Here is a 26,494-nt window from a genome sequence, read left to right as displayed (position 1 = left end):
GCTGATTATATACAGCAGGTTTAAATCTGTATCTCTTAGTTTCTGTCAGTTGTGAATAGATATGTGGGAATGAAACCTACCTGAGGCACAGTTCATCTAAAAATACACATGACAACGTGTGGTGTATGTACACTCATCTGCCTCCTGCTCTGTAGGTTTCCATTAGGTTCACACTGATACAAATGTATTAATAACATGTACAAAAAGAAGCTTCACGAAATGCTTTACAGAAACCAAAAGACAGAGGCGTAGATTAAAAATAGATTGTTGCTGTGTCTGTACTGATGTGTCTATCAGGTTTTTTTTCCATTGCACCTCTCTAAGTCTGTCTAACAATCTGTAACACTGCTGACTTCTGTTGAAACACACTTCTAAATATATGTTGCAGATAATTTATAACAAAGACATCTATGCTGACCCAGTCTTAAATATTTGACGTCTAAAAGGAAGTGAAAATAACTTTCTATATACTGGTCCAATTGGCTGACAAAGAAGTGGTTTAGAGTAAGTAAACCAGTGTTGTGTATATGCGTATTATTGTCATGAAAAGGACAGTTTATTTAGGTTTTTTAATATGCGTATTATTGTTATGAAATGGACAGAGTTAATTTTTGTTTTTGATATGTGCACTATTACTGCTACAGAAAGGACAGAGTTTACTTTAACGTGAAATGCTGCTGCAAAATGGACAATCTCTCCTTGATATGTACGGCAATTTTAGGTTTTGTGTAGGAATTTAGGGTAAGTTGAAGGATGGGGTGAGGGGGTGGGAGATTATAAGTTAAACTTCATCCTTTTCGAATGTTGGACTTTCTTTTGTATAATTTTTTGTTGTTGTTTGGATTTAGAATTTGAAATAAATAAATAAACAAACAAATAAACAAGCCAGTAGGTGCAATGTCAAAACTTATTTAAACTAAAAATAAAATGAATAACTTTCTCATTGTCCATTAAGAACAGTAAGTCTTTTTTCAGATGAGGCATAAACCACATAAAGGGAATGTAAAAACGTATTTTCCAGATAGAGACCAGAACCTAAAGACACTGGATATGTGATGCCCTTGTGCTATTCTAAGCCAACACTGGAAATTCAGATATGTTTTTAAACCTATTCTCTCTACAGGAGTTATTTGGGTGCTTCTATGAAACTGGGTTCATTATGGTACCTGGCACTTTCCCAACATTTTAGACCCAATAATAAAAGAGAAATTTAGACATATTTCCCCCCAGGATGTACCTAATGATGACCTCAGATAAATGCAAAAAAAATTATACTCTTGCTCTGAGCCATCCCAAAATTAATGAATTTTTAATAAAATATTAAGTCAAAAATAGGACCAAAATTTGGACATGAAAAGCTACCTAGGTGTCAGTGCATTTGATCTGGAAAACATGGCTGTAAATGGTCTTATACAGCACTATAAATAAAGACACTGTGTTAAATTTGAGGATCCTAGTGGTTTTTCTACTCCAGACATGTGGGTTTTTCATGAATCTCAGTCTCATTCCAAGTTTTGTGTGTAACCCATTGTGTCCACTGGCATTATATGCAGAACCTGCCCTGTTAAACACAAATAAATCGCAAGTGATTTTGGAACAGCGGTCATTTTGTGAAACACTCTGTCTTGCATAATTAGTTTGATTCCCAAAATGTACCTGTGACAGAATAAAATTTTTTTCAAAAAAATAGTAGTGTGTAATTTTCATGTCCTTTATTCCGTGTTACATGCAGATTTTTGTACAAAAATAATATAAAAATATTTTTTATCTGAAAAATAGTTTCTCTTCTATCTCAGTAAATATTTATTTTTAAAATAGACCCAAAGTGCTTCCAAACTTGCTTCATAACATTAGTCTACATCTGGTTGGAATTTTTAGCCCCTCTGTCCTGTTTTTAGGGACCAGTTTCATAGAAACACCCAGTTCATGAACCCTGAAATACCCTGACAGAAGAAGAGGGCCTGATTTGATAAGGTTAAACCCTTTTCACCCAAAGTCTCAATGGCAAAACAAATTCAGAGACAAATCGAGTCTGTCAAGTGATAGAGCTGATTCAAATGTCGGAGGTGTAGAACATGCGGGGCAGCACATTAAAAAACTTCCTTTCCTCTAATTAAAATAACTGCTGATTAATGCTAGAGGTCTTAATGACCCTTAACAAGGTTTCAGAGTAATTAATCCATATTTAATAGAAGATGTTAGGTGCTGGAGAGAGAGGCAGCTTAGTCAACTGAGTCAACACGCTGAGGGAGGAGGAAGTAAGGAGGGAAAGAGGGAAGATGGATGGCAGATGGAAAGTAAAGAAGGAAATGAAACAAATAAAGGGAGGGTAGAGTGAGAGAGAGAGCAATGTAATAAACAGTTATAGAGTTTGGCTGGAGACTGAAGAGGAGAAGATATTAGCTGATAACTGAGCATCATTTACTTTATTCTCAACAGCTAAATTAAATTTACGTCAGACTGTGTGTGGGAGGCCATATCCAGGAGATGGATATGAGCCTATCAGACAGAAAAAAACAAGTATCAGTATACACTAAATAGGGAAATTGAACTCTATCCTCATAGAGCAGAGGGTAGCGTTATTAGCTGTTTATATATATATATATATATATATATATATATATATATATATATATATATATATATATATATATATACACACACACACACACACACACACACACACACACACACACTGTGTATATGTATATACAGTGTATATATGTGTATGTATATATGTGTGTGTGTGTGTGTATATATATATATATGTGTGTGTATATATATATATACACACACACACACACACACACACACTGTATAGTATATATAACTTTATTTATTTATCTATTTTATTTAAATTTATTTTAAGTTTATTTTCCAAAGAGATTTTTGCTGCTCATGCATAATAACATATAACCTGAGAATAAAAATACATTGTAAGGAGAATACAGGCTAGACTTACATGGTCAGGAAAATCTCATCAGGTCTAAGCAAACCCCCTTTTCCTGAAGTCTTGAAAAGCATTTATATAGATTTTTCTGCATAATTACAGATGTTTACATGCATTTTGTAAGTGCTTACCTCTGGTTTTACCCTGAATTATGAGTATTATTAGTTTGCAGCCATCGTGAGTGTAATCTTAAAGTTTTGTTGTTTTGTTTTGTTTTTACCTCCCCACAAATCAGCACTTTCTTAAAGAGTTTAAAACCAGTTCCTTCTTCATGTGCTTATTGAAGTCTAAAACTCACAATCACTCATTAATCCATTGAAAATGTTATTTAACTCTTATTGCAGTGCGATTCTCATTCTAATGTCATTTGTTTTACAATTGAATTAATTTATTCTCTTTTTCATGGACTTTGTACTTCCATTTAATTATGTTTTTATTGTTTTTTTAATTGTTTCAGTGCTTTATTTTCCTCTGACTGCCTCTTGTTTGGATAAAGTACAATGAATTGTCTTTATATTACAGAAGAACATCAGACCAGGAGAACTGGGGCAGCATAGGACTTCTTGTTATTTTACCATGAAATATAAAAAAATATAGAGAATACAAAACCCTGGAGACATAGGAATGACTGCACTAGTTGTGTAATACATTTATTACGCCGCCCTCCGAAGGGGAGGCGAGGGTTATTGTTTGTTTGTTTGTTAACACTGTAGCAGCAAAACTCTTGTTTTACGTCATACCAAATTGAGATTACAGATTGCCAGTGACCCAGAATAGATCTCATTACAGTTTGGGAAAAGTAGGACAAGGTTCAAATTTTTTAATGAATTTTTAAAATCTTTTTTTTTCCCATTTACTTATAATGGGTGAAATTTCACATGTCTGTAGCAGCAAAACTGTTGGTTGAATTCATATCAAATTGGGTTTATAGATTGCCAGTGACTCAGAATAGAGGGGCGGGGTTTGTTGTGCCTGGCACCACCTGTTTACTTTGTGATTGTGCCTGTTAAGTCAGCTAGGTGGTCTCAGTGGTGTTAAAGTCAATGACAATGTCTCAAGGTATAAACTTTCACCATGGTGTGGTATCTATTTAACCCTTTCATGCATGAATTATGAAAACCTTAATCAAGATTTTAATTCCTCTTTAGGCATGGAAAAAAAAACAAAACAATGTGATTGACATTTTTTTATGAACCTATTTTTCACAGTTGCAAAAATGTCCACTCAGCTGGACACCATGTGTTTAATTTTTGAAGCAAAGAAACATGTGTTTACAGATATAAAGTGTGAAAACTACGAAATAAAAATCTTTTTAATGCTGCTAATCTGATGTTTTCTCACATTTTAACACAGTCTAATACTAGTTATTACTCATTTCACGGACATAATACGCAAAAAGAAAAAAAAAAGTTTAAAAAAAACCCCTGTAAATTACAGTCTAACAACAATTAGCAATTGATTTACACTTTAACATGTTACTGCAAATCAGGTTCATCGAGAACAGCAAAGTTACAGTGTATGGGATGATGCACAAGTGTCCACTGTGTTGGCTGATATGGAACTAAAACAACAAAACCCATGAATATACAAGAGAACAGCTGGAGAAGAACTGTCCACTGTAGTGACCACTATGCATGAAAGGGTTTAAATACAATCATTTTTTTTAGTCAAACATAGGAGGAGAGTTATGCATCGAGTGGAAGATAACATTGATTCTATAAACTGCCCATGTATGAAAAATGGCAGATATGAGGGATAAATAGCAAAATCAAGTATGCTACTGATGTCAAACTATTTGAATATCATTTTCCTATGGGTAAAGTTAGGCCTAAATGCTTAACGAAGCAAACAGAGGTGAGATGGTTAACCCTATAATGCCAAATGTATCATGTTTGATACATGACTTTAGAAGCCCTCTACGTGATCAGTGTGATATTCTTGATAAACCTGATGTATACAATTAGATACATGCAATACACAGATAATCCACCGGGGGGGAGGAACCAGAGGCCTTTCCAGTGACAATACAAGATTGTCAGGAGGCAGAACTCTGACAGTTTTGAAAAGGAACTACCCATTTGTTAGACATGTTTGTGTTATTAAGCTTTTGTTTGTTCAAAAATAATAATATTTGAGCATTGAGACCCGATGTATCATATATGATACAAAATTGAAACTCATACATGGAAATTGATATTAGACAGGGTGGTTCAGAAGGACCAATAAAGGCTCCGGTTTCAGAGAACTAGAATTTTTTGTCAATGATTTAATGGTTCAGGCTTTCCAGGGTTAAATGTGGTTCCAGGCAAATGAAAGTATTGAGAGTTGAGGAATGAATATGGAGAAGCAGAGGTTTGGGAAGAGCAAGCTGGAGGAGACCACAACAGACAGATGAGAGCAAACACAATATGTGCTTGGCAGTTGGATTTGGCCTCTCATTATTTACACACACTCGCTCACATGGACACACACACACAAAAATATGAAGCCAACACACTCATACAAACACTGACGCTCACCAGGGAGCCCGCATCATCCCCTGATGGAGTAGTCTGAAGGTGCCAGCTGACTTTGAGCTGTTTACGGACTCTCATCTCTCTGCACACACACTCACACAAACAAGACACACAAGCACTTGCAAATACACAACTTCAGGCGTTTTAGTCAAATACTGCCAAATGTACACAACTATAATTCAGCATCTGCTTGTCTTCTCGTCTTCATTTCTCTCTTCATACCTCTTTCTCTCTGACTCCACTGTCTGTCCAATCAGGCAGACATCTGTCCACCAGCCCGTTCTCTGATCTCCCCTGTGCTAATGCTGCTGCTAAATGAACAGATAAAAATAGCTGCTGAAATTGATTATTTCTGCCAAGAAAACATCAGACATTTATTATGGTTTATTTAGAACAGGAGCTATTTTCTGCATTTTCTAGGTGAAATGACAAACCAAATGATCAGGAAATATTGAATTTGTCTCTAAAGCTGCTTCAACACTAGCATGTCATTTTAACCGCTTAACAAACACCAATCACTGCCATTAGAGGTCAACCTGTGGTGAACTTTCAAAGGCCAACAGTGCGGAAAAAGTCAATAGCTGATCAATCAGCCAATGTGATCCCCACTGCTTTACCATTTTGACATTGACTTGCACATGTCATTCAGTTAATTAGAAACCAGAAGACTGTTGAACTGGACACATAGGTCAATAATTGTTAATTGTGGCAGAGAACCATAAAAACATTTTAATATAGTTAAGAGTTATTTTGGTTCAGCCTGGTAATAGTTATCATCCATGACCAGAGGCAACTACTGTTGACACAGATACTGTAAATCACAGGTGTCAAACATGCGGCCCGGGGGCCAAATCCAGCCCGCCAAAGGGTCCAATCCGGCCCATAGGATGAATTAGTGAAATGCAAAAATTACACTGAAGATATTAACAATCAGTGGTGTAAAAATCATTTACATTCAGTTCCACATACAGACCAATTAGATCTCAACTGGGTCAGATCAGTAAAATAGTATCATAATAACCTATAAATGATGACAACTGCAGATTTTCTCTTTTTTTTAGTGAAAGAAAAGTAATTTTACATGAAAATGTTTACATTAACAAACTATCCTTTTACAAAAAATATGAATAACCTGTACAAATATGAATAACCTGAAATGTCTTAAGAGAAGTAAACGCAATTTTACAAATATTACACCTGGTACTACATGTTTTGTGTATTTGTAATTGTAATGTTTGTTGTAACGCACAGGTGTAAATGATAAACTGATGAGCTGAGGCAGAATATTGTCAAAATTGCACTTGTTTTTCTTAAGATATTTCAAGTTGTTCATGTTATTCAGATTTTTAAGGAAACGTTGTAGATGTAAACATAATTTTACTTTTTTCCACCATTATTATTTTATTGGTCCAGCCCACTTGAGATCATATTTGGGTGAATGTGGCCCCTGAACTAAAATGAGTTTGACACCCCTGCTGTAAAACATCTGATCAATGCCAGGTGATAAGTTTTAGGTTGGAGTTGGGACATCCAAGGCCAATATGCATGTGCTAGACTTTATTTGAAAGACACTTCTAGTTAATATGTTTAACATGTGGCTGAAACACACGCTAAACTGCATCAGTTCTCCATGTCCCCCCCCCCCCCCCTTTTCTCTCTTCCTTTAATCCTCTCTCTTTAACCCAACTGGTCAAGGCAGATGCCCATTCTCCAGAGCTGGGGTCTACTCCAGGTTTCTGCCTGTTAAAATGATGTTTTTTTTCTCACCAGTAGTAGCATTTCCATTGGACATATGTGCAAAATTTTACTGATATTTACTAAATGTTGAAAAAACAGAAGTGCATAATGTCAGTTTTTCCATTAAATCACAAATACGATGATTTGTTTATTCATTATCAGGGGATGTCACAAGAAGTCATTCAATAAACATGGCGACAAACATAAATATCTGCTGTTATGACTCTAGAATGCTCGTTACCCCTCTATCCCCCACTAAATTAAAAAATCATTAGGTTTCCTGATGTGTCCACACATACCACGCCATGCTTGTTTTAAAACTGTTCCTCCTTCACTTGTTGTAACATTCATCAACATCCACTTTCTTTTTTGTTCACGTGATTGTAGTTGCGCAAAAAGGTCTTTCCATTGCAGTTTTTGCAAGATATACCACTTTTACCACCTCTTGCAAGCGCAAAAACTTTTAATCGAAAAACAAAAGTTTTGACGAAATTGTCGTTTTCTAGTAGGCAAATTTTTACATGACTCATCACATGACTTTAGTGTGTTTCCCAGTTTGTCTTATCATATTATAATTTTGGAGTTTCTGAACTAAAACAGTCATCGATATGTAGTCAAAAGTTTTGAAACCAAATCAAATTAGTTTTTGCAGCCTTAGGATTCATTTATATTCAGTCTTTCTATTTAACCATTCACCATCACTGATATGATACAATGATCTTCTCTAAGGCTAAAGACGTTCATTTTGTCTTCTGTTTATGTAAATATAGTTTTTTCTTTTGTTCAGACAAGTGTCTTGTCTGAACAAAAGAAAAAACTATATTTAATGATCCTCTCTGTTACACAAACTTGTTTTTCTGTATTTAATGTGATCTAACAGTGGAACCTTGTGTGCTTGTGTGTCGTGTTGTGCATTTTGCAAACTGATTGAATGCTCATTAATAGATAATTGCATCTGTCATCAGCGGCTACAGGAAACACTAACTGATACAGACAGACATGTGGATGAGATTGACAGGTGAACGGAAAGATGGGAATGCACTGTGACTGTTATCAGAGATGAGGAAAGAAAAGAGGAGTACTGGATTGCCATAAATAAGTAGAGAAGATTGAGAAAAGTAAAGCAAGGCAAAGAGCAGGAGAGTTAATGGAGGATAATATGGAGGATAAGCAGAAATGAGAAATCATGACTTAATACAAAGTTGAAGAGGACGTTTTATATTTGTACGAAACACCAATAACTGTTCACAGTTATCCAGAAAAAAAGTGGATCCATTGGTTTTTACCTTTTTAATGAGCAGGAGGTTGGTGAGGTGGTTGGCAGAAAAAAGCAAACTGAGGATGGAGCCAATGAAATACAAGCCAAAGGTTTTCTTAATTTGAAATAAATAAATAAATAAACATACAAGTAAATGAATAAACAAGTGGTGCCAGGCACAACAAACCCCACCCCTCGCACATATTGTAGCTTATTTTGGCATCGATCCAGTTGATGTCATCATGTCTTTGCGTGTGCTGATGTCAGTATATCAGTTGACTCTATATATGTGCCAAGTTTGAAGTAAATTGAAACAAAATCGATGTTTTTATAGAGATTTGAAATTTCGCCCATTATAAGTAAATGGGGAAAAAAAAGATTTAAGAAATTCATAAAAATTTGAAACTTTGACTTATGTTTTCCAAAATGTAACCACATCTATTCTGGGTCACTGGCAACCTATAAACCTAATTTGGTATGAATTCAACCAAGAGTTTAGCTGTTACAGACATTTAAAATATAATCCATTATAAGTAAATGGGAGGAAAAAAATATTTAAACAATTCATTAAAAATTTGAACTTTGACCTACTGTTCCCAAAATGAAATCATGAATCAATCAAACAAAGAAACAAACTGAACCAAAAACATTCATTACATTCATTATGGGTAATGAAGGAGGAATTTATAAACAAAAACAAGCCAGTGCAAAAGTCTAGAAATATAAAAACGACAGGACAGGACATGCATATTGATCAACAGTAGACCATCCAGTTGTTTTTTTTTTTGTTTTTGTCTTTTCCTTTGGAGGCATCTATCTCAAAATCAAATTTCACCCAATAACTCTTTTCATTTCCTCCAAACTAAAAGTATATTATAATTTGAACACATCTCTCATGACCATCTTGTCACACAGGCGCTTCTGCTTTGCTACCATCCCTTTTGAAGGTGGGGCCTACAGTGCAATAAAACATGAACATCTGCACCGCAGTGCCCCGAGGCTACCACTTATCAGCCTTCACAGGATGAAAACAAAAACATTTTCCACTCCATTTATGCGTCCTTGCATTCAGCTGCAGAATTCTCTGAATTGTCATAATGGCTCCTTTATTACTTCTTTATTTATTTTTGTTTCTGCGTGTGCTGATGTATCATTTATGACCACTATATAATTTATGGGCAGTGATATTCTCCCTGTATTATTAATGTAATGAGGAAATTAAGTGTAATTAATGGTTTAACCTATTATTAATGAAGGTGTCAGTGTCCAGCAGGCGTATATTTTATTTAAGTTATTACTGCCACAACAGATTCTGAGGCAAAATGTCGCAATGTGGAGGTGTAAGTGGCTGCACAATGGAAGGGGATAGGTTGAAGCACATTATGTGGCCTGGGAGCATCGTCTGACTCTGATTACATTATTCAGATATAATTGAGGTTGCAATTTGGCACATGTACTCGTATGTGTAGTTTCTATAGAAGGCGTTTACATTTCATTACATTTTGTCCATTGTAAACGTAGTCTTCACTCTAACCTCTGAACATCCAATGGGTGCAGAGTGGACTGCACTGACACCATGTCCACAATATTCATTGGTTTTCTTTATTGTTTTTTTTTTTTTTTTTTTTTTTTTTAGCTTATTTTGTTTAATTTATCGTCATATAATGGTTATTTGATTTTTATGTTCTTTTTCATTTTGATCATTTGGTTGATTATTTTGATGACTTTTTGGTTCATTTTAGCTATTTTGTAGTTTTGTTGTTGTTGTTGTTGTTGTTTTTGTCTGTTTGGTTCTTTTTTTTTTGTTTTTTTTTGTCATTTTTATAATTTTGTTTGTTATTTTTATCACTTTTGGTTTGTTCTAGTTTTTTGTTTTTGTTGCTAGTTCAATTTGGCCCATTTTATTGATTATTTTCTACATTATTGGTTAAAATTGTTAAATTATTATTATTATTATTATTATTATTATTATTATTATTATTATTATTGCTATTATTATTATTATTGTTGCTATTATTATTATTATTATTATTATTATTATTATTATTATTAAGCTATGTTTATTGTTTGGTTTTATTTTGTTATTATTAACCCGTAGAACCATAACAATTGTTTTCATTTTTAACGGTTGGGGAAAATCTGATGAAACATGCACTTCTATTTTTAATCAATGATATTGCATGTCTTTATTGTGTAAATTAAACAGCTCAATGTTGTCTACTTTTGGACATTCCCTCTGTCTGACATTTGTCCTGTCATGTCATAAGTCACTCCTGACCCTTTTTTTTTTTTTTTTTTTTTTTTTACAGTTATTTCTATTATTATTATGTGTTAACTATGTCTAAACTGGTGTAGTTGTCTTGGTGTCACATACTGAACACAGAACTAGAGAACATTCTCCTTCAAATGGGCACAGTCAGGAGACTATGAGCATGTTGGGTGAAATAAAAATTTAAAATAGACTTATTTTCTCACGTGTACCTAACTGTTTGGGAGTCCTAAAACCAACTTTACTGTTGCTAAACAATGTCTACAAAAAAAAAAAAAAAAAAAAAAAAAGAGCCGATTGATGTTCATTGTTTTAAAAGACTATATCTGACATCCACATTTGCATTTTTGTCTCATACTTTACTTGCCCAAGAGAGTACTGGTTTATTTCTCAACTTTAATGATTATAGGTTTGAAACATTATTTATACGTATTCAGTCCAAGCATGATATTGGGATTATATTAAATCATGTGTGCTTGACAGATAATTTTGTGTATCAGCTTCGAGGACTTGAGAATTGACTAAAATCCCTTTAATCTACGTAACCAGAATTCCCTTCATATTGATATCCCAAATCCTAGACCAATTCATTTTTTTTCACCAAAATTGCAGGAGTTGCAGTCAACAATATACCTGACACTATGGTTATGTTAATTTTGGCAACTTCAAGTAAAAACAGCAACTTTTGACATGCTGAAAAATGTGCTAATTTTTTATGTAGATTTTTTTTACCTTACAAAAACAAGACATTTTTTATAAAGATTTCGGTGAAAATGGCTGAAATTGACAAATATCTTTGCATGGCCTCAAAGTACTAGAAATATCCTCTCCCTCCATGTATTTACACTTATATGCCAGGTAAATGTAGGCCGACTCATTATCATCTGAACATTTTTTTTACTCTAAGTAGCCGCTTGATGATGCCCAAATATAATCTAATACATGTGGGCTTTACGCTTTTACTACAGGTGTGCTTTGTGAAAAATAGTAAACCTTAAAAGGTGAAAAAGAATTACCAGTAATAATGCTCTTTTTCATGGCTAATGCTGTGTGTTTGTTTGTGGAGCTTTTTTTGTTCTGTCACTTCATTGAATAAAATTGCCCTCAGGGGCAGGGTGGCCTTTGGAATATCCATTTTTCTTGTCTTTTCATCAGATGTGAGTCTCTAAGCATTACCATTCATTGCTCACAGTATCTGGTTTGGTTTTCTGTCAGATATCCCAGTGGAAGACAAAACTGTCAGTCTGACATGTTCCTCCATCACTGCAGAACTAAGTGCTGTTTACCTCCTGCAGGGAAATTACTTTGTTGTATTTTTTCTGGCAATAACTTTGATAACTGGCCATGAGTTCCTGAAACAAACAAATACAAAGTTTTGATTGTGACAAGAGTCTGAGACAAGTTTTAATGTGTTTTTTTTTTATTTGGCAATGAGCTCCTTCCTAAATTTTTGAATGTATCATAAAAAAAAATATATAACCTAGTCCCTTATCCATGACCAATTTACAATACACTATACTTGACATTATAATAGTGTATATTCTGCAGTGCAGTATGACTCTGCTGAAGTAGGACTAATCTAATTATGTATGAGTCGGTTAATCTAGTTTTATTTGATTTCTTAACTATCTTTTACTTCATGAAAATTCAGAGAGAAATGTTTATTATATATTTTTATTTTGTTTATAACAGTTTCCAGTTATTTTCATAAGAGCACTAAGGATGATAATAAAGTAATAATGATATTTATGTGATGTGATAAATATCAATATCACTGGTTGATTTGCTGAATTTGTTGAAATGTACCTTGATTTGTCTTGTAATGGCTTTTATGTTGTGTTCCTCTATGTTGCTTTTGTCATATTTTGTGTTTTATATTCCTTCAATATTGTTGCATGTTTAGACAATTTTTGAATTGTTGAGTCTTTTGCATATTTTTTGTCTCTTTATGTAGTTTACATCATTTGAATCCTGTTTTTTTTTCTATCTATGTTTTATTGTTTTCATCTTGCTTCTCTTGCATTCTGTTTGTCTGTGTTTTACTTTACTGTTGTCTGTTTTGTTTGCTTGTTTGTTTTGTCTTTTACTGATAACCTTAAGGCTTCTTCTGCTTTCATCAGGAAGTCTTAAACTTGAAATATAAATCTGATACTAATTATACATATTGTCTGATACAATAGGAAGATGTTTCATCATGATAACTTGTTCATATCATCATATGTCATGTGTGAACATAACACAGCATGTTCCATTGTTGCAGAGATTGAATCAGTAACGATGATTTAGTAAGATGGGAGGAGATAGGAGGAGAGGAGAGGGGAGGGGAGGGGAGGGAGAGGAGAGGAGAGGAGAGGTACACAAAGGACAGAACAGAATAAGATGGGATTGAAGGGACTGAGAGAAAGAGGAAGACAGAGGTAAAAGGATAAAAGGAAGACCTTGAGGAGGAAAGAGAGAAATAATGGATGAACACAAGAGAAAGAGTTAAGTAAGAAGGAGAGGTAAAAGGTGGTAAGAGAGATAGCCTGGTCATGTGTCGCCTTGTTCATCACTCCTTTCTGGAGGAGGAGGTAGAGGAGGAGAAGGAAAAAGACCAAAAACGAAAGCAGGAGCAAGTGCAAAGGATGATCAGTTGAAGGAAATGAAAAGGACAAAAGATGACAGGAGGTGAAGACATGGAGAAAAAGAGAAAAAAACAAATGTGATGCTAAGTTGATTATGTCTGCGTGTTATCGACTGTCTGAGTGGCTGTAATTGTTTCCTCTGCAGTTTGTGTGTGTGAGTGTGTGTGTGTGAGTGTGTGAGAGAGAGAGAGAGAGAGAGAGAGAGAGAGAGAGAGAGAGAGAGAGAGAGAGAGAGAGAGAGAGAGAGAGTGAGTGAGCGAGCGAGCGCTTTATGACAGGCTGTCTGTCACCTTGTGGCCTGTTCTGTTTAGTATGCTGTCCGGCCTCTCACTCGCTGTGTGTGCGTCTGCCTAATCCACAGCACTTATTCTATTGGCCTGACTAACTGACAGCCTAATAGCAGGGCATGCTGAGTGCCTGGGCGTTGTGACTACATCGGCGAGTGTGTGTCTGAGAGAGAGAGAGAGAGAGAGTTGGACATTAAACGAATGCTAAAGTGGGCAGTGGTGCTGAAAGAGAGAGAGAGAGACAGACAGACAGACAGACAGACAGAGACTGCACCAACTCCAGTCTGATATGTAAAGAGTTTTTGTGTTTGTGAGACGGATATGCAATTTGGGTGTCAAATTTCACAACAAAATGAAATTTGGTAGAGTACAAAATTATCAGAGTAAATGTCAAATCATTATTATACTTCAGTATAAAGGGAGGAACCACTCATACTAACATATTTCTTCTTTAATGTCACATGCAAGTGATTTAGAACTTGCTACATTCATCATGTTTTCCCCTTTTTCTTTCAGGCGCAAAGATTCCTGTTGAAGGAATCTTGTGTAAGTAGTTTGCTATAATTTCCGATCAAACATTTTCTCTAAAATAATGTGTTTGTCATTCATTTTAATGCAATTTTAAGTTCAGGGTTCCTACAGGTATCTACAAGTTAAATTTAAGACTTTTTATAGACGCTTTAGAACTGAATTTATCAGGGATGTACCGATACCACTTTTTTTCAGACTGTGTACAAGTACTTACATTTGAGTACTTGCCAATACCGAGTACGTAGCATGTATATTTTAATGCAAATGTTGAACAAGCATAATAACTTTTGATATTCTACCTCTTGATTTCTGACATGCAAAATAAAAAAGAAAAAATGTAACCAACTTTTTGCATCATTTTTTGAATTTGCTAAAGTTCACTAGATGTTTCTTGTTTTGCAAAGAATTTAAAGTCACAAACAAGTGGTGCCAGGCCCAACAAACCACGCCCCTCGCACATATTGTAGCTTATTTTGGCATTGATCCAGCTGATATCATCACGTCTATCCATGTGCTGATGTCAGAATATCAATTGCCTCTATATATGTGCCAAGTTTGAAGTAAATTGAAACAAAATTGTTGTTTTTATAGACATTTTAAATTTTGCCCCTTATGATTAAATGGGAGAGAAAAAAGATTTAAAAAATTCTTTAAAAATTTTAACGTTGACCTACTTTTCCCAAAATGTAAACAGATCTTTTCTTGGTCACTGGCAATCTATAAACCCAATTTGGTATGAATTCAACTAATAGTTTTGGTGCTACAGTATTCACAACCAAACAAACAAATAAACCGAACCAAAAACAATACCCCTTGCCTCCCCTTCGGGCGGCGGGGAAATAACCATCCAGCTTCTTCATATTTCACCCAAGATTAAAATTCAGCCTTTAAACAGGACAGAAATAATAATTTGATAGTTATATATTAATGAACAGTTATGACTGATATGAGCATGTTAATCATAACATTTCTGGCTACTGCACCCAGCTTTATTCCGACTGAATCCTTCTGAGAGGGACATATAGTATAACGCCACTCTGTAGGTATTTCAGTCCCTTTGATTGTGTAACTCAGAAAAAAGACAGACATGATTATATCAGTCAGTACATGAGTGAAAAAAACAAACCAACCCTCTGAGGGCTCATTTATGCTCTACGTTAAAGATGCAGACGGATACAGACAGAGTGTTCTGTCCATCCTCTGCGTACATTATGTGTGTAATTCTGTCCGTTTTCCAGGAGCTTGCGGATGCGTACCTGGAAGGATGAAACGGAGCAGTACCACCAGGAACAGTGGAGGCAGTGCTGAGATTTGAAGAGAATAATTTCCATAAACAGCGGCTTTGAAAGTGTGTTAGTGAAAAACCACTGACATATTTATGACAACTATCCTTCTAAATATTAATATTATTATCCATATTAGTAAAACCTCCTCTGTCTTCGCCATGTTTGTTATTATTGCCTGTCTTCCTCTTAAAAAAATTCACTCTTCTTCATGGTATTTGGCCAATATGGAAATTAAGAGCGTCTCCCTCTGGTGCATTAATTGAGAAACACTCATACCAACGTACAGGACACATGGAAGTATGAAGGCAGTGATGCATGACAACGTTAGAAACGGACGAACCTATTTACATACGTAAAGCGAACATAAATGAGCCTTAATAGGCTCCATTGTCCTGCCACAGGACACTACAGTCAACTTCCACCAGTACCAGCACCTGTCCACATGTCTGTCTTCCATCATCATGTCTCATCTCTTTGAGTTCTTTATAAAACTCCCGAATTGTTCTCTACTGACCTTCTTTTTCATTTCCTTTGCGCCTTCAAATTTCCTCAGGTTTCACCTCTCCTGTGTTGGTATGACACTCTCCTTCTGTGTGGCACACTAATCACATAAAGGGCTCTATAATTGAGGAACTGAGGTGGTATTGATTTGATCAAAGCCAAAGTCTTGTCCACGTCCCTTCAACATGTCAACTGAGTCAAGGAGAGAGACATTCTCCTTTTGTCTCTTTCACTCCTAACCCTTCTGTCCTTATACAACCAAAGAAATCTCATTATCTGGAATATAAATTGTAAATTGGGTTCCCTGGAAGCACACACACACACACACTCACACACACCTCATCGCCTTAGCCATCACCTCCAGATCCGACTGGATGTTCAACAATTAGCGATCGCTGAAGCTAAAAGGCATGGATCAAGTGCACAGCTGCACCCCCGGTTCACACACATAAGCATTCAGGATCAAACCGACAGCCTTGAGTAACACACGCCTCTGCTCTGAACATAAAGCTGTCTCGAAACTACACAATGAAACATTCTGCCAGGGTCACTTCACAGAAATAGCAAAAAAGGCCGTGTTCAGACATGGAGCAGCACAATTCCCTCATTTATTTCAATGAAACCTCCACATTTGTTCCGCAGAGTCATCCAACAAAAAATGTAACTTGTTGGCCCAATACAATGCATCAAGGCGACGCATCAGCCAGACAAGATATGCAAGTGCACATTCCTTATAGATGATTTTGTAGCATGAATATCTACTTTTTAGAATAATGAAATAAATGTCTCATCGTGCAGGATTTCATCATTTAAAACCCATCAATCAACAACTAAAAAAATGACCTTCCCTTTTCACTAATACTCGAATACTCCACTAGTATTCAGAATTTTCTGAATTAGTCTTTTTCTAAATTGAGCATTTTAAAACAAAAGACATGTGGGACATGTTTTTATTTTGATTCTTTGAACATACCGTATTATGTTCTGAAGCATGCTTCAGTTTACAGTCGACTAGAACAGAGACAAAGACTCGCTCTGATAGAAACAGATTCTCCAAGCAAAAATACACAGAAGTAGAAACACAACTAAGAACAAGGTTAAAATATTGAAAAGCTGACCTTTTCAGGACAGAGGAAGACTGTGTTCACACAGTGGAACAGCTGCTACAAATGAAAAACTTTGGAGAAAAAACCCTACTTTTAATCAGAGCTTGCATGGCTTTATGTGAACATGAATAAAACCAGAATGTTCATTTTCATTAGCCGTAAAAACAGATTATTGGAACTTTTGTCTTTTTTGGAATAACAGCAAAAACAGAACATTTTCTGAAGTAAACATAGTCATCCTTTCACCCATCCTATCCTGTTCTGAGCCTCATGGTAACTTCCACTCAAACATGTAACTCCATTCCTACAAGAGAACAGTTTTTTTTTTTTTTTTTTTTTTTTTTTTTTTTTTTTTTAAATTCACTTAGATCAGAGGTTCTGACACTTTTTAGCTCAAGTTCCAGATCAGGAATTTGGGGTCTCCTCATTACCAAAACTTATTAAAAAAAACATTATGAATTTCTATTCCAATGCCATACATTTCACTGACTCCTCCACTGTTAAAACACTGTCCCTGAAAGTCTTTTAAATATAATTTTTGGCCTCTTATGTTTACATCATTTTAATTTTATTGTATCTTTTACCTTTTTTTCCCTTTTAGTCTTGCTGCATGTTTTACATCATTTTTTTGCCTTGTGCCTATTAAGTCATCTTAAGCTTGATTAATTTTTAATATCACATCTCTCCTCTTCATTTCATAGAGCTTTAAGGTCAGCACTAATAAACCCTTCCAGAGAGTTCCAAAATGAATTCACTTCTCATAATATTGCTATACATTTTCCTGCACTAATTAACCATCCAGTAAAAGCAGATCTGGGACCCACTTTGGGTTCGGACCCATAGTTTGGGAAACACAGGTTCAGCCAGTTGTGGAGTGTACATGAATTTTTTTCTGCATATTTGACTGTTGATAGTCTGTTGATGTTTGCTAGTGTTTAAATGAGATTTTAGAAAAATCTCATTTAAACACACACACACACACACACACACACACACACACACACACACACACACACACACACACACAAGATTCCATTATTAGTGAGGCAGCCGGGGCGTAGTCGACTGGAGCGTCGGCTTGTGAGCAAAGAGTCGCTGGTTTGATTCCCTGGCCTGGTGGGGAGTTGTTGGCTGAAATGCCCTTGAGCAAGGCACTTAACCCCCCTTTTGCTCCTGACATGGTCAGCACACTGCTCTTAGCATGCAGTGTGTGTGGTGCATGATCTAGTGATGGGTTAAAGACAAGACAAATTTCAGTGTGTGGTGCATGCTTACGTGTGTGAACCCCTACTGACAAAATAACGATTCTATTCTATTCTATTCTATTCTATTCTATTCTATTCTATTGTCATTGCATACACACAACAACACAAAATGTATATGCGCCTTATAGAAACAGTACTTGAGAAAAGAAAAATACACAATATAAAATACAAAACAGTTCAACAGTATTAAAAGACCTAGAATAAATAGTAATAACAGTAAAAACACACACACTCCATCCCTCTCCCATTCCATCAAGTCACACATTCACATATACACATACATATTTAGGTAGGTGAGAGGTAAGTACAGGAGTTACTGTGCACTGTTGATTTGTCATTATTATTAGATTTTTTTTTTTAATATACGTGTGTGTATAGCTCTTTTATTAACATGTTATCGTACCACTAAATGGTTAATTTAATCTGAATAATTTGGCCTCAAATTGTGCAGCCGATACGTGAGAGGACAGTAGAAAGTTTTAGCAGATGCCATTAAAACAAACAGACAGACAGACAGACTGAGATCATTTTCTTCATCAGTGGCTCTCTGGCCATTATCATTTCAACTGTATGTTTTTATATTTAAAAAACCTAAATCCAGTTGTTAGAAAAAGAATAAGAGGAGGAATCATTAGAAACAATCTGGTCGCTCTGATAATGTGTGTGTGTGTGTGTATCCATTAGACGGGGGTGGTCTGATGGGCCAATATCGCCCCCTAACGACATAGATGCAAATGACACGACATGACTTCTGAGTCCTACACACACACACACACACACACACACACACACACACACACACACACACACACACACACACACTGCAAATGAAGCTTCTGTTCAGGTAATGTATCCTGCTGTTATAGAGAAATCAGTAGTGACACCCCATGCATATTACGCAGCACATCTCCAAGTTCTCCAACACTGACGCCATATGAAGTGATCAAGTCCTGTTCTCCTGTTCTCCAGCTTCCTCCCTCTGATTCACACACATCCTCATCCTCATCATAACACAACAGAGCTTTGACTGGACTGTATGATACTTTCAAACACAGAGACAAAAACAGACTTTAGAGGGTGTTAAAGTTCTAATGCCACGAGTTAAAAACACGCATACATATGTAACACTTCGAAAACATGCGCAGATATGTTCCCAGTTGTTTAATTCCACTATTAAGTGCATTGTTACGGGTTCCTGAGCTGCGCCGTTACGCACGGAGTGTGATGGCACCGCCGCTCCGGCGCTCTGCACGGAGACACGGAGTCTACGACGGACTGAAAAAAGGGAAGAGAGGAGAGGGAGTGTTTGGAGCCCGTCTTCCCTTGAAAGTAACCTCTTTTTTGCAGCCTTACAGGGTATGAATACCAAGCAGAAGGTGCCGGCAGAGGCGGACACAGCCGACGGGATGATACTGCTGCTGCAGTGCGCGGCAAAACCTCAGTAATTTACACCGATCTGTGTACTTCTATCAGCCTCAACTCCACAAAGGAGGATTCTGTTAAAAGGGTTTAGAACACAGCCTTTGTTTGATTTCACATACATAACAAAGCTAGTCCAACTCTCAAAGAATCCCAAACAGAGTTCCAGCGGAACAATGTGCCTTTAGAATGATCGGTGGGTTCTGCTGATAATAAACTTCTACTTTTACCTCTGTGTCATAATAAATTATAAGGGGGTTTTATTCGGGACAGAACTGTTTATCAGATGTACATCCAGCTCTGCTTTTTTTTTTTTTTTTTTTGTAGAAACACTCAGGCTCAAAAACAGCCCCACCGCGTAACAAGTGCCAGAGGAGCGCAGTGTTCGACCTGCTGCTGCTGCTGCTGCACTGAGCTGTTTCCATCTGAGATGAAGATGAAGATGAAGGCATGGGGTTTAAGAGGCAGACTGAAAAGGCTTCTGTGGGCACATTTAGACACTTCGTGACACCGCAGTGCCGCGTTGTGAATGCCTTTTGTACAGATCAATCAAATAATACAACATTTGCCTACAAATCTTAGTATCTCAGCCTAATAAATAAATCAGCCAAAGCCTTTAGTTTAAACCCAGACAGCTTTGCACCAGGACGGTCAGCACGGTCCGTCTTGTCCTCCCACTAAAGTATCAGCCACAGTAAAAGCCTCCAGAGACACACTGTCCACACTTACAGGAGCAACACCACCTCCAAGTCTAAAAGTACACACTAAACCTCCGCTGCGCGCACGGAACTCTGGTGCGCAATGAGAACCGAGGAAAAGGCCAGGCCGCGGTCATTCTGAGGGAACATTTGTCCATTAAAATAAGCACAAGTATCGGGTCCACTTCCATTTCAAAGCACTGCACGCGTTTGTCTCCAGTCTACTTATATTAAGGTAGCAAGATAAGCTCGATCCTGTACAGACACGAACTGTTTTCACCACTAAAAAAAGTGTGTTCACAACTGAGTTCGAAGTGTTAAAACCGCGGCGGTGTGCTTCATAGGAATACAACCAGCTCCAAGGTGCACCTGAAGGCACTAGAACGCACGCACTGCCAGGCGTTATCCATTTTCTGTTATTCCCACCTCAGTCCTTGTAACATTAAACTCGTAAAACAAGCCTCCAGAGCACCAAAAATAGAAACAAATACCCAATAAATAAGAGAACGCACTGTCAAATAGAAGAAATAAATTGATTTACCTGGAAAGAATTGTCCATGAGTAAATCCCAAAAGTACAAAGTAGATGAAAGCTGACGGCAAAACCAGAGAATAACTCCGTCCATCCATGTTGGTTCTTTTTTGTTTTTTGTTTTTTTTTGTCCTCTTGTTTTGCTCAGTGGTTGCGGGTTATTTTACATACTCCCGTCTGATCCTTAAACTGGTTTTCCGGACTTCGGGACAACAGTGATAACAAAAGCGACAGCAGTGATAAAATCCTCGCATTGGTGGCGAAGAAGAGACAAAAAGACAAAGGTAGAAGCAAAAAAGAAAAAAAAAAAGAGAGAGAGAGAGTAAGTTGGAAACCGACAAACAGGAGCTGTCTCTCCTCTCCTCTGGTCTCCTCTGGGTTGTGTGCGCGTTTGGGACACGGTGCGTGTGTGCGCGCTCAGACGGTCTGTGACAGACTGAAGGGGAGTTGGAGAGGAGCGGAGCGCACCGCACCGGGCGCCTGACACCCGTGTAAAGACGGTGGATTAGCGTGTGGGAAATTTTCCGGTCATGAGTTTCAAAATAAAACGTGGCTTCAAGCGATTCTCCGAGTGGAAAACTGTCACTAAGACACAGTAAATATGGGCATTTGGAGGGAAAACGTCATTGAAGTCATCATTAAATGGAGGAAATTAAATTGTCACAGCAGAAAAGGATAAGAAACGACGAAAAGGTCATTAAACAATAAAATAGTGACAGACAAGCACTTCAGAAATACGATAGATAGATAGATAGATAGATAGATAGATAGATAGATAGATAGATAGATAGATAGATAGATAGATAGATAGATAGATAGATAGATAGATAGATAGATAATTAACTTTGTATTTAATAAATAGGCCAATGATGTTTTTAGCAGCTTTAATAGGGTATAGACCGTTTTATGTTTCATGACAAGTGCATAAAAATGTGAATAGTTTGGGTTTGAATACATCTGAAAACAAAACAAAAAAAAAATACAATGAAGCAAGTGAATGAATGAATGAATAAATAAATAAATAACGGTGACATTCTCAACTTGACAGGGTCTATCTATTACTGTTTTTTTTTTTTTTTTTTTTTTTTTTTTTTTTTAACTAACATTTCACGGAATCTCCATATAGATCGAGGCCAGACTGGACCAACCGGAAGTCCGTCTGTTCATCATGTCCCTCCTCTGTTTACCTCCAGCTTGACGCTGGTGACGGCTCTTTCCAACCGGCCTGCTCCCCCGGGTCCTAACGCCTGAACCCTCCGCAAGGATCGGATTCACATCCTCAGTTTGTACCGAGGCTTTCTCTCTCACACATACACACCGACTCTCTTATTTTCTCTCTCTCTCTCTCTCTCTCTCTCTCTCTCTCTCTCTCTCTCTCTCTCTCCTCTCCTCTGTTGTCATTAGATCCCTCTCTGTCCACTCATTTTACTGTCCTGGGATTTCTATTTCAAGGCCTGACTGTTAATAGGATTCCTCCACCTCTCTGACTCCCTCAGTCTCTTTCTGTTTCCTACACAAACACACTGGCTCACGTTTATTTGTGAGTGAATGGGCTTCCCCTGGTCACAACAGAATAAAGATGCACTTGTGCAGGGTTTGGAGGCTACACTCAGACAGAGCTCATCATATCCAACATTCACTTAAAAAAAAAAAAAAAAAACTTGTACAAAAATAAGAACATTTAATTCATTGGGTTCAAAAGTCTTATTTCAAGAAAAATTATCTGCCAGTGCAGTAAGAAAATTGCACTTACCAAGTTTTCTTAACCCTGTCATGCACAGTGGTCACTACAGTGGACAGATATTCTCCAGTTGTTCTCTTGTATATTCATGGGTTTTGTTGTTTTAGTTCCATATCAGCCAACACAGTGGACACTTATGCATCATCCCAAACACTGCAATTCATACGATTATTGTAACTTTGCTGCTCATGATAAACCTGATCTGCAGTGACATGTTTCAGTGTAAATCAGTTGCTGATTGTTATTAGACTGTAATTAACAGTTTTCTGAAACAAAATTTATTTATTTACTTATTTATTTATTTGCATATCCTCCTGAGACCAGCAATGCATTTTGTCCTCTATAGGGGACAAAAGTTTGACAGTTTTACTTATAAAATGCTGTGCATTACAAAGGACATTCCATTAAAAAAATCAGTCAATAAATAAAATAATTTAAAAAATGTATCTGAAAAAACTGTTGCATTATGCAGTTTCCAATCAAGACAATTTTTTAATGTAAAAAAGCTAAAACTGTCAATTTCCTGGGTCTCAGGAGGATATTATCTCCATGTAATGAGTAATAACTAATATTAAAGTATGATAAAATGTGAGAAAACGTTAGCGATTTAGCAATTAGCGGTATTAAAAATGCTTTTATTTCATAGTTTTCACACAGTATATCACTGTCTGATGATGAGTTTTAAATACATGTTTCTTTGCTTCAAATATTAAACACATGGTGTCCAGCTGAGTGGACATTTTTGTAACTCCATGAAAAATAGGTTCCTTAAAAAAAAAAATTCATTAGGATTGTTTTTTTCATGCCTAAAGGGGAATAAAAACACTCAAGAAAAACTATTGACTAAGGTTCTCATAATTCATGCATGAAAGGGTTAAAAAAAAGAAAATATTATCCAAGGATTGTAGAATGATGAAATTCTTATTTTAACCCATACAGACCCAGAGCAGTTCCTAAATTAATTTTCATCTCTATTTAAATTTTTCTTAAGTGATTTATCATCATTTATTATAATATTACTCTCTGCAGTTTGTATTTTCAACTGTAAATCATGTATTTCACTATATTTAATTTCATAGGATTCATTTAGATTTTCATGAAAATTACATTCAAAGGTTATTACATCAAAACAGAGAAAACTGAAGAAAAAGTGACTTTTTCAGCAAATGTATCAATAATTGTAGGTAAAAACAGATGTCTTTATCCACTGCCATTGATCCAACTCCATGGGTTTTAATGGTGAATCAGTGTTGTAGAAGATGACAGTGTTTCCACATTCACTATGGAGCCTCTGAACGTCCAGATGGATCATATCTAATGACCATGAAAAGATGACAAACTGCATTTTACACCAATTATTAACATGTATTGATAGGATTAGTGGATCAACAGGTATTAAACAGTTTAGATCAGTAGATGCGTTTGGTCAGCAGTGGATGTTTGGGTCTTTATGGGTTCAGCCACTTGTTTCAAGCCTTCACAAGTCTTCATATACATGCATATATGTATATATATGGACTCAAGAGATATGTATCTGCAAAACTGCATAAAACAAGTAAATTTCTTGAGGGCAAACAGTTCCTGTGTCCTCCACTCACCGCCAACAATGGAGCTGGTTTTGTTATAAATATTGCTTAATATTAATACCTAAGGCTATGTTCAGACTGCAGGCAGTTGTGGCCCAAATCGGATTTTTCTGCCCATTTGTGACCTGTATCCGATCTGTTAAAGATAGTTCGAACAGCACAAATCTGACCCAGGCCACTTTCGTATGTGGTCCTAAATCCCATTCGTATCTGATATTATGCAATGTGATTTCAGTCTGAACGGCCAGGTTGCTTTTATCTGCCCTTTACGTCATTGAAATGCGACAACCGTCACAATTCTGTGTCCCAGGAGGAGAAGCAGTGGGAAAAACCTATTTACTTCCTTAACCCTTTCATGCATACTGGTCACTACAGTGGACAGTTCTTCTCCAGCTGCTCTCTGGTATATTCATGGATTTTGTTGTTTTAGTTCCATATCAGCCAACACAGTGGACACTTATGCACCATCCCATACACTGACATTCATACTATTACAGTAACTTTATGCTCTTGATAAACCTGATCTGCAGTAACATGATTGAGTGTAAATCAATTGCGAGTTGTTATTAGACTGAAATTAACAGTTTTCTTAAACAAGAAGGTTTTTTTTATATTATCTCCCTGAAGTGAGTAAGAACTAGTATTAGAGTATGATCAAAGATGAGAAAACATCAGATTAGTTACATTAAAAATGCTTTTGTTTCATAGTTTTCACACAGTATATCACTTTGACATTGCGTTTGAAATACATGTTTCTTTGCTTCAAAAATTAAACACATGGTGTCCAATTGAGTGGACATTTTTGTAACTCTGTGAAAAATAGGTTAATAAAAAAAAAAAAAAAAAAATCATTCTCATTGTTTTTTTCATGCCTAAAGAGGAATAAAAACAGTCAGGAAAAAAATCTTGACTAAGGTTTTCATAATTCATGCATCAAAGGGTTAAACACAGTATGTACCTGCATGGTCACATATAGGGATGGGAATCAAGAACCGGTTCTTTTTTGAGAACCGGTTCCCAGTAGCTCGATTCCTTGGAATCATTTGCCTGCCTGCTTAGCGATTCTGCTTATCGATTCCGCCTTCGTTGTGCATGTGCGACGACGTCACACGTACGCTGCATTATTTTGGTCAGAACGTAGCTAACATCGTGTTGAGGCAGAAACGGTCTAAAAAGACGACACCAGGTCCACTTACTTGGAACACTGTCAAAGCTTCCATGTCTTCTAAAGGGTGGAATCCCTCCAATATCCTCAAACATTTGTCCACAGCATGTGAATCATTTACAGGAATGTCACGTATTTGATACACAGCGGTGCTTGTGAATGCAGCGGGAAAGGGAACGCCGGGTTGGTTCTGGTGTGGGCAACAAACGTCGTAACTCCTCAAATACAAGTTTCCGAAGGTAAGAAGGGAAAGGAAATGAGGTGCACAACAACAGGAGACAAGCCGAGCCGAGTCGAACCGGTTCCACGTAGTAGAAATGCGGCAATAGAGGAATTAGTAAAGCATCTTTAGTTTCACTGTACGCCCCCCCCCCCCTGAACCGGCATCATGTCTTATTATTATTTGTACATACTGTATATGTTATATTTTCTGTGCAGAGATGGAAATATAAAAGACAGTTAATGCAAACACACCTGTTTGTACTCTTTTATTCCCTCACTCAATGAGAATTGATAAGAGAATCAATAAGGAATCGGATCGATAAGCCATATCGATAATGGAATCGGAATCGTTAAATTCTTAACGATTCCCATCCCTAGTCACATATTACTTCAGGACCTCTTTTGCGCATGCGGGTCACTTCAGGGTCACATTCAGTTCATACTCAAAACTGATAGAAGTTGCATTTAATGTGTAATATTAACAAGCACACAAAAAAAATCTGATTTGGACAAAAAAAGACCTGTGGTCTGAACATACCCTTAGTGACCTCCTCTATGACCAGTTCAAATATCAATCTACTGACGTACAACTCATGAAAAACAGGGTTTCTACAGGTTTCTACAAGTTAAATTTAAGACTTTTTAAGACCTTTTTAAGACTTTTTTTAAGACTACTTACAACAGAATGTAATGCCTGTTTCACAGCCATACTGGCAAAAATTTGTGACTCATAGATTTAGGAAAATGTATTTATTAACTCCAACACTGTGAGTCATTTCTCACCAGTGGCGATTTCTCATAG

General features: G+C 36.5%; 1 protein-coding gene across 7 annotated transcripts in view; it reads right to left on the bottom strand.

Annotated features, from left to right (window-relative positions):
- ptprt (protein tyrosine phosphatase receptor type T) overlaps positions 1-21,449 on the bottom strand; it is a 625,436-nt gene extending 603,987 nt beyond the window's left edge. For 6 of the 7 annotated variants that reach the window (XM_030135308.1, XM_030135311.1, XM_030135309.1 and 3 more), the window contains exon 1: positions 20,989-21,448. In XM_030135308.1, the coding sequence (XP_029991168.1) occupies positions 20,989-21,076 (88 nt within the window). In that variant the 5' untranslated portion in view covers positions 21,077-21,448. Of the gene's footprint in view, positions 1-20,988 lie in introns of all 7 variants that reach the window. The other variant, XM_030135306.1, reaches the window with a different exon arrangement.
- Positions 21,450-26,494: the final 5,045 nt, after the last annotated feature.

Source organism: Sphaeramia orbicularis, chromosome 5 (assembly GCF_902148855.1).
Source record: "Sphaeramia orbicularis chromosome 5, fSphaOr1.1, whole genome shotgun sequence".
Classification (NCBI taxonomy): Eukaryota; Metazoa; Chordata; class Actinopteri; order Kurtiformes; family Apogonidae; genus Sphaeramia; species Sphaeramia orbicularis.
Note: the sequence above shows the minus strand (reverse complement) of the source record. Positions and strands in the feature narration are given on the sequence as shown.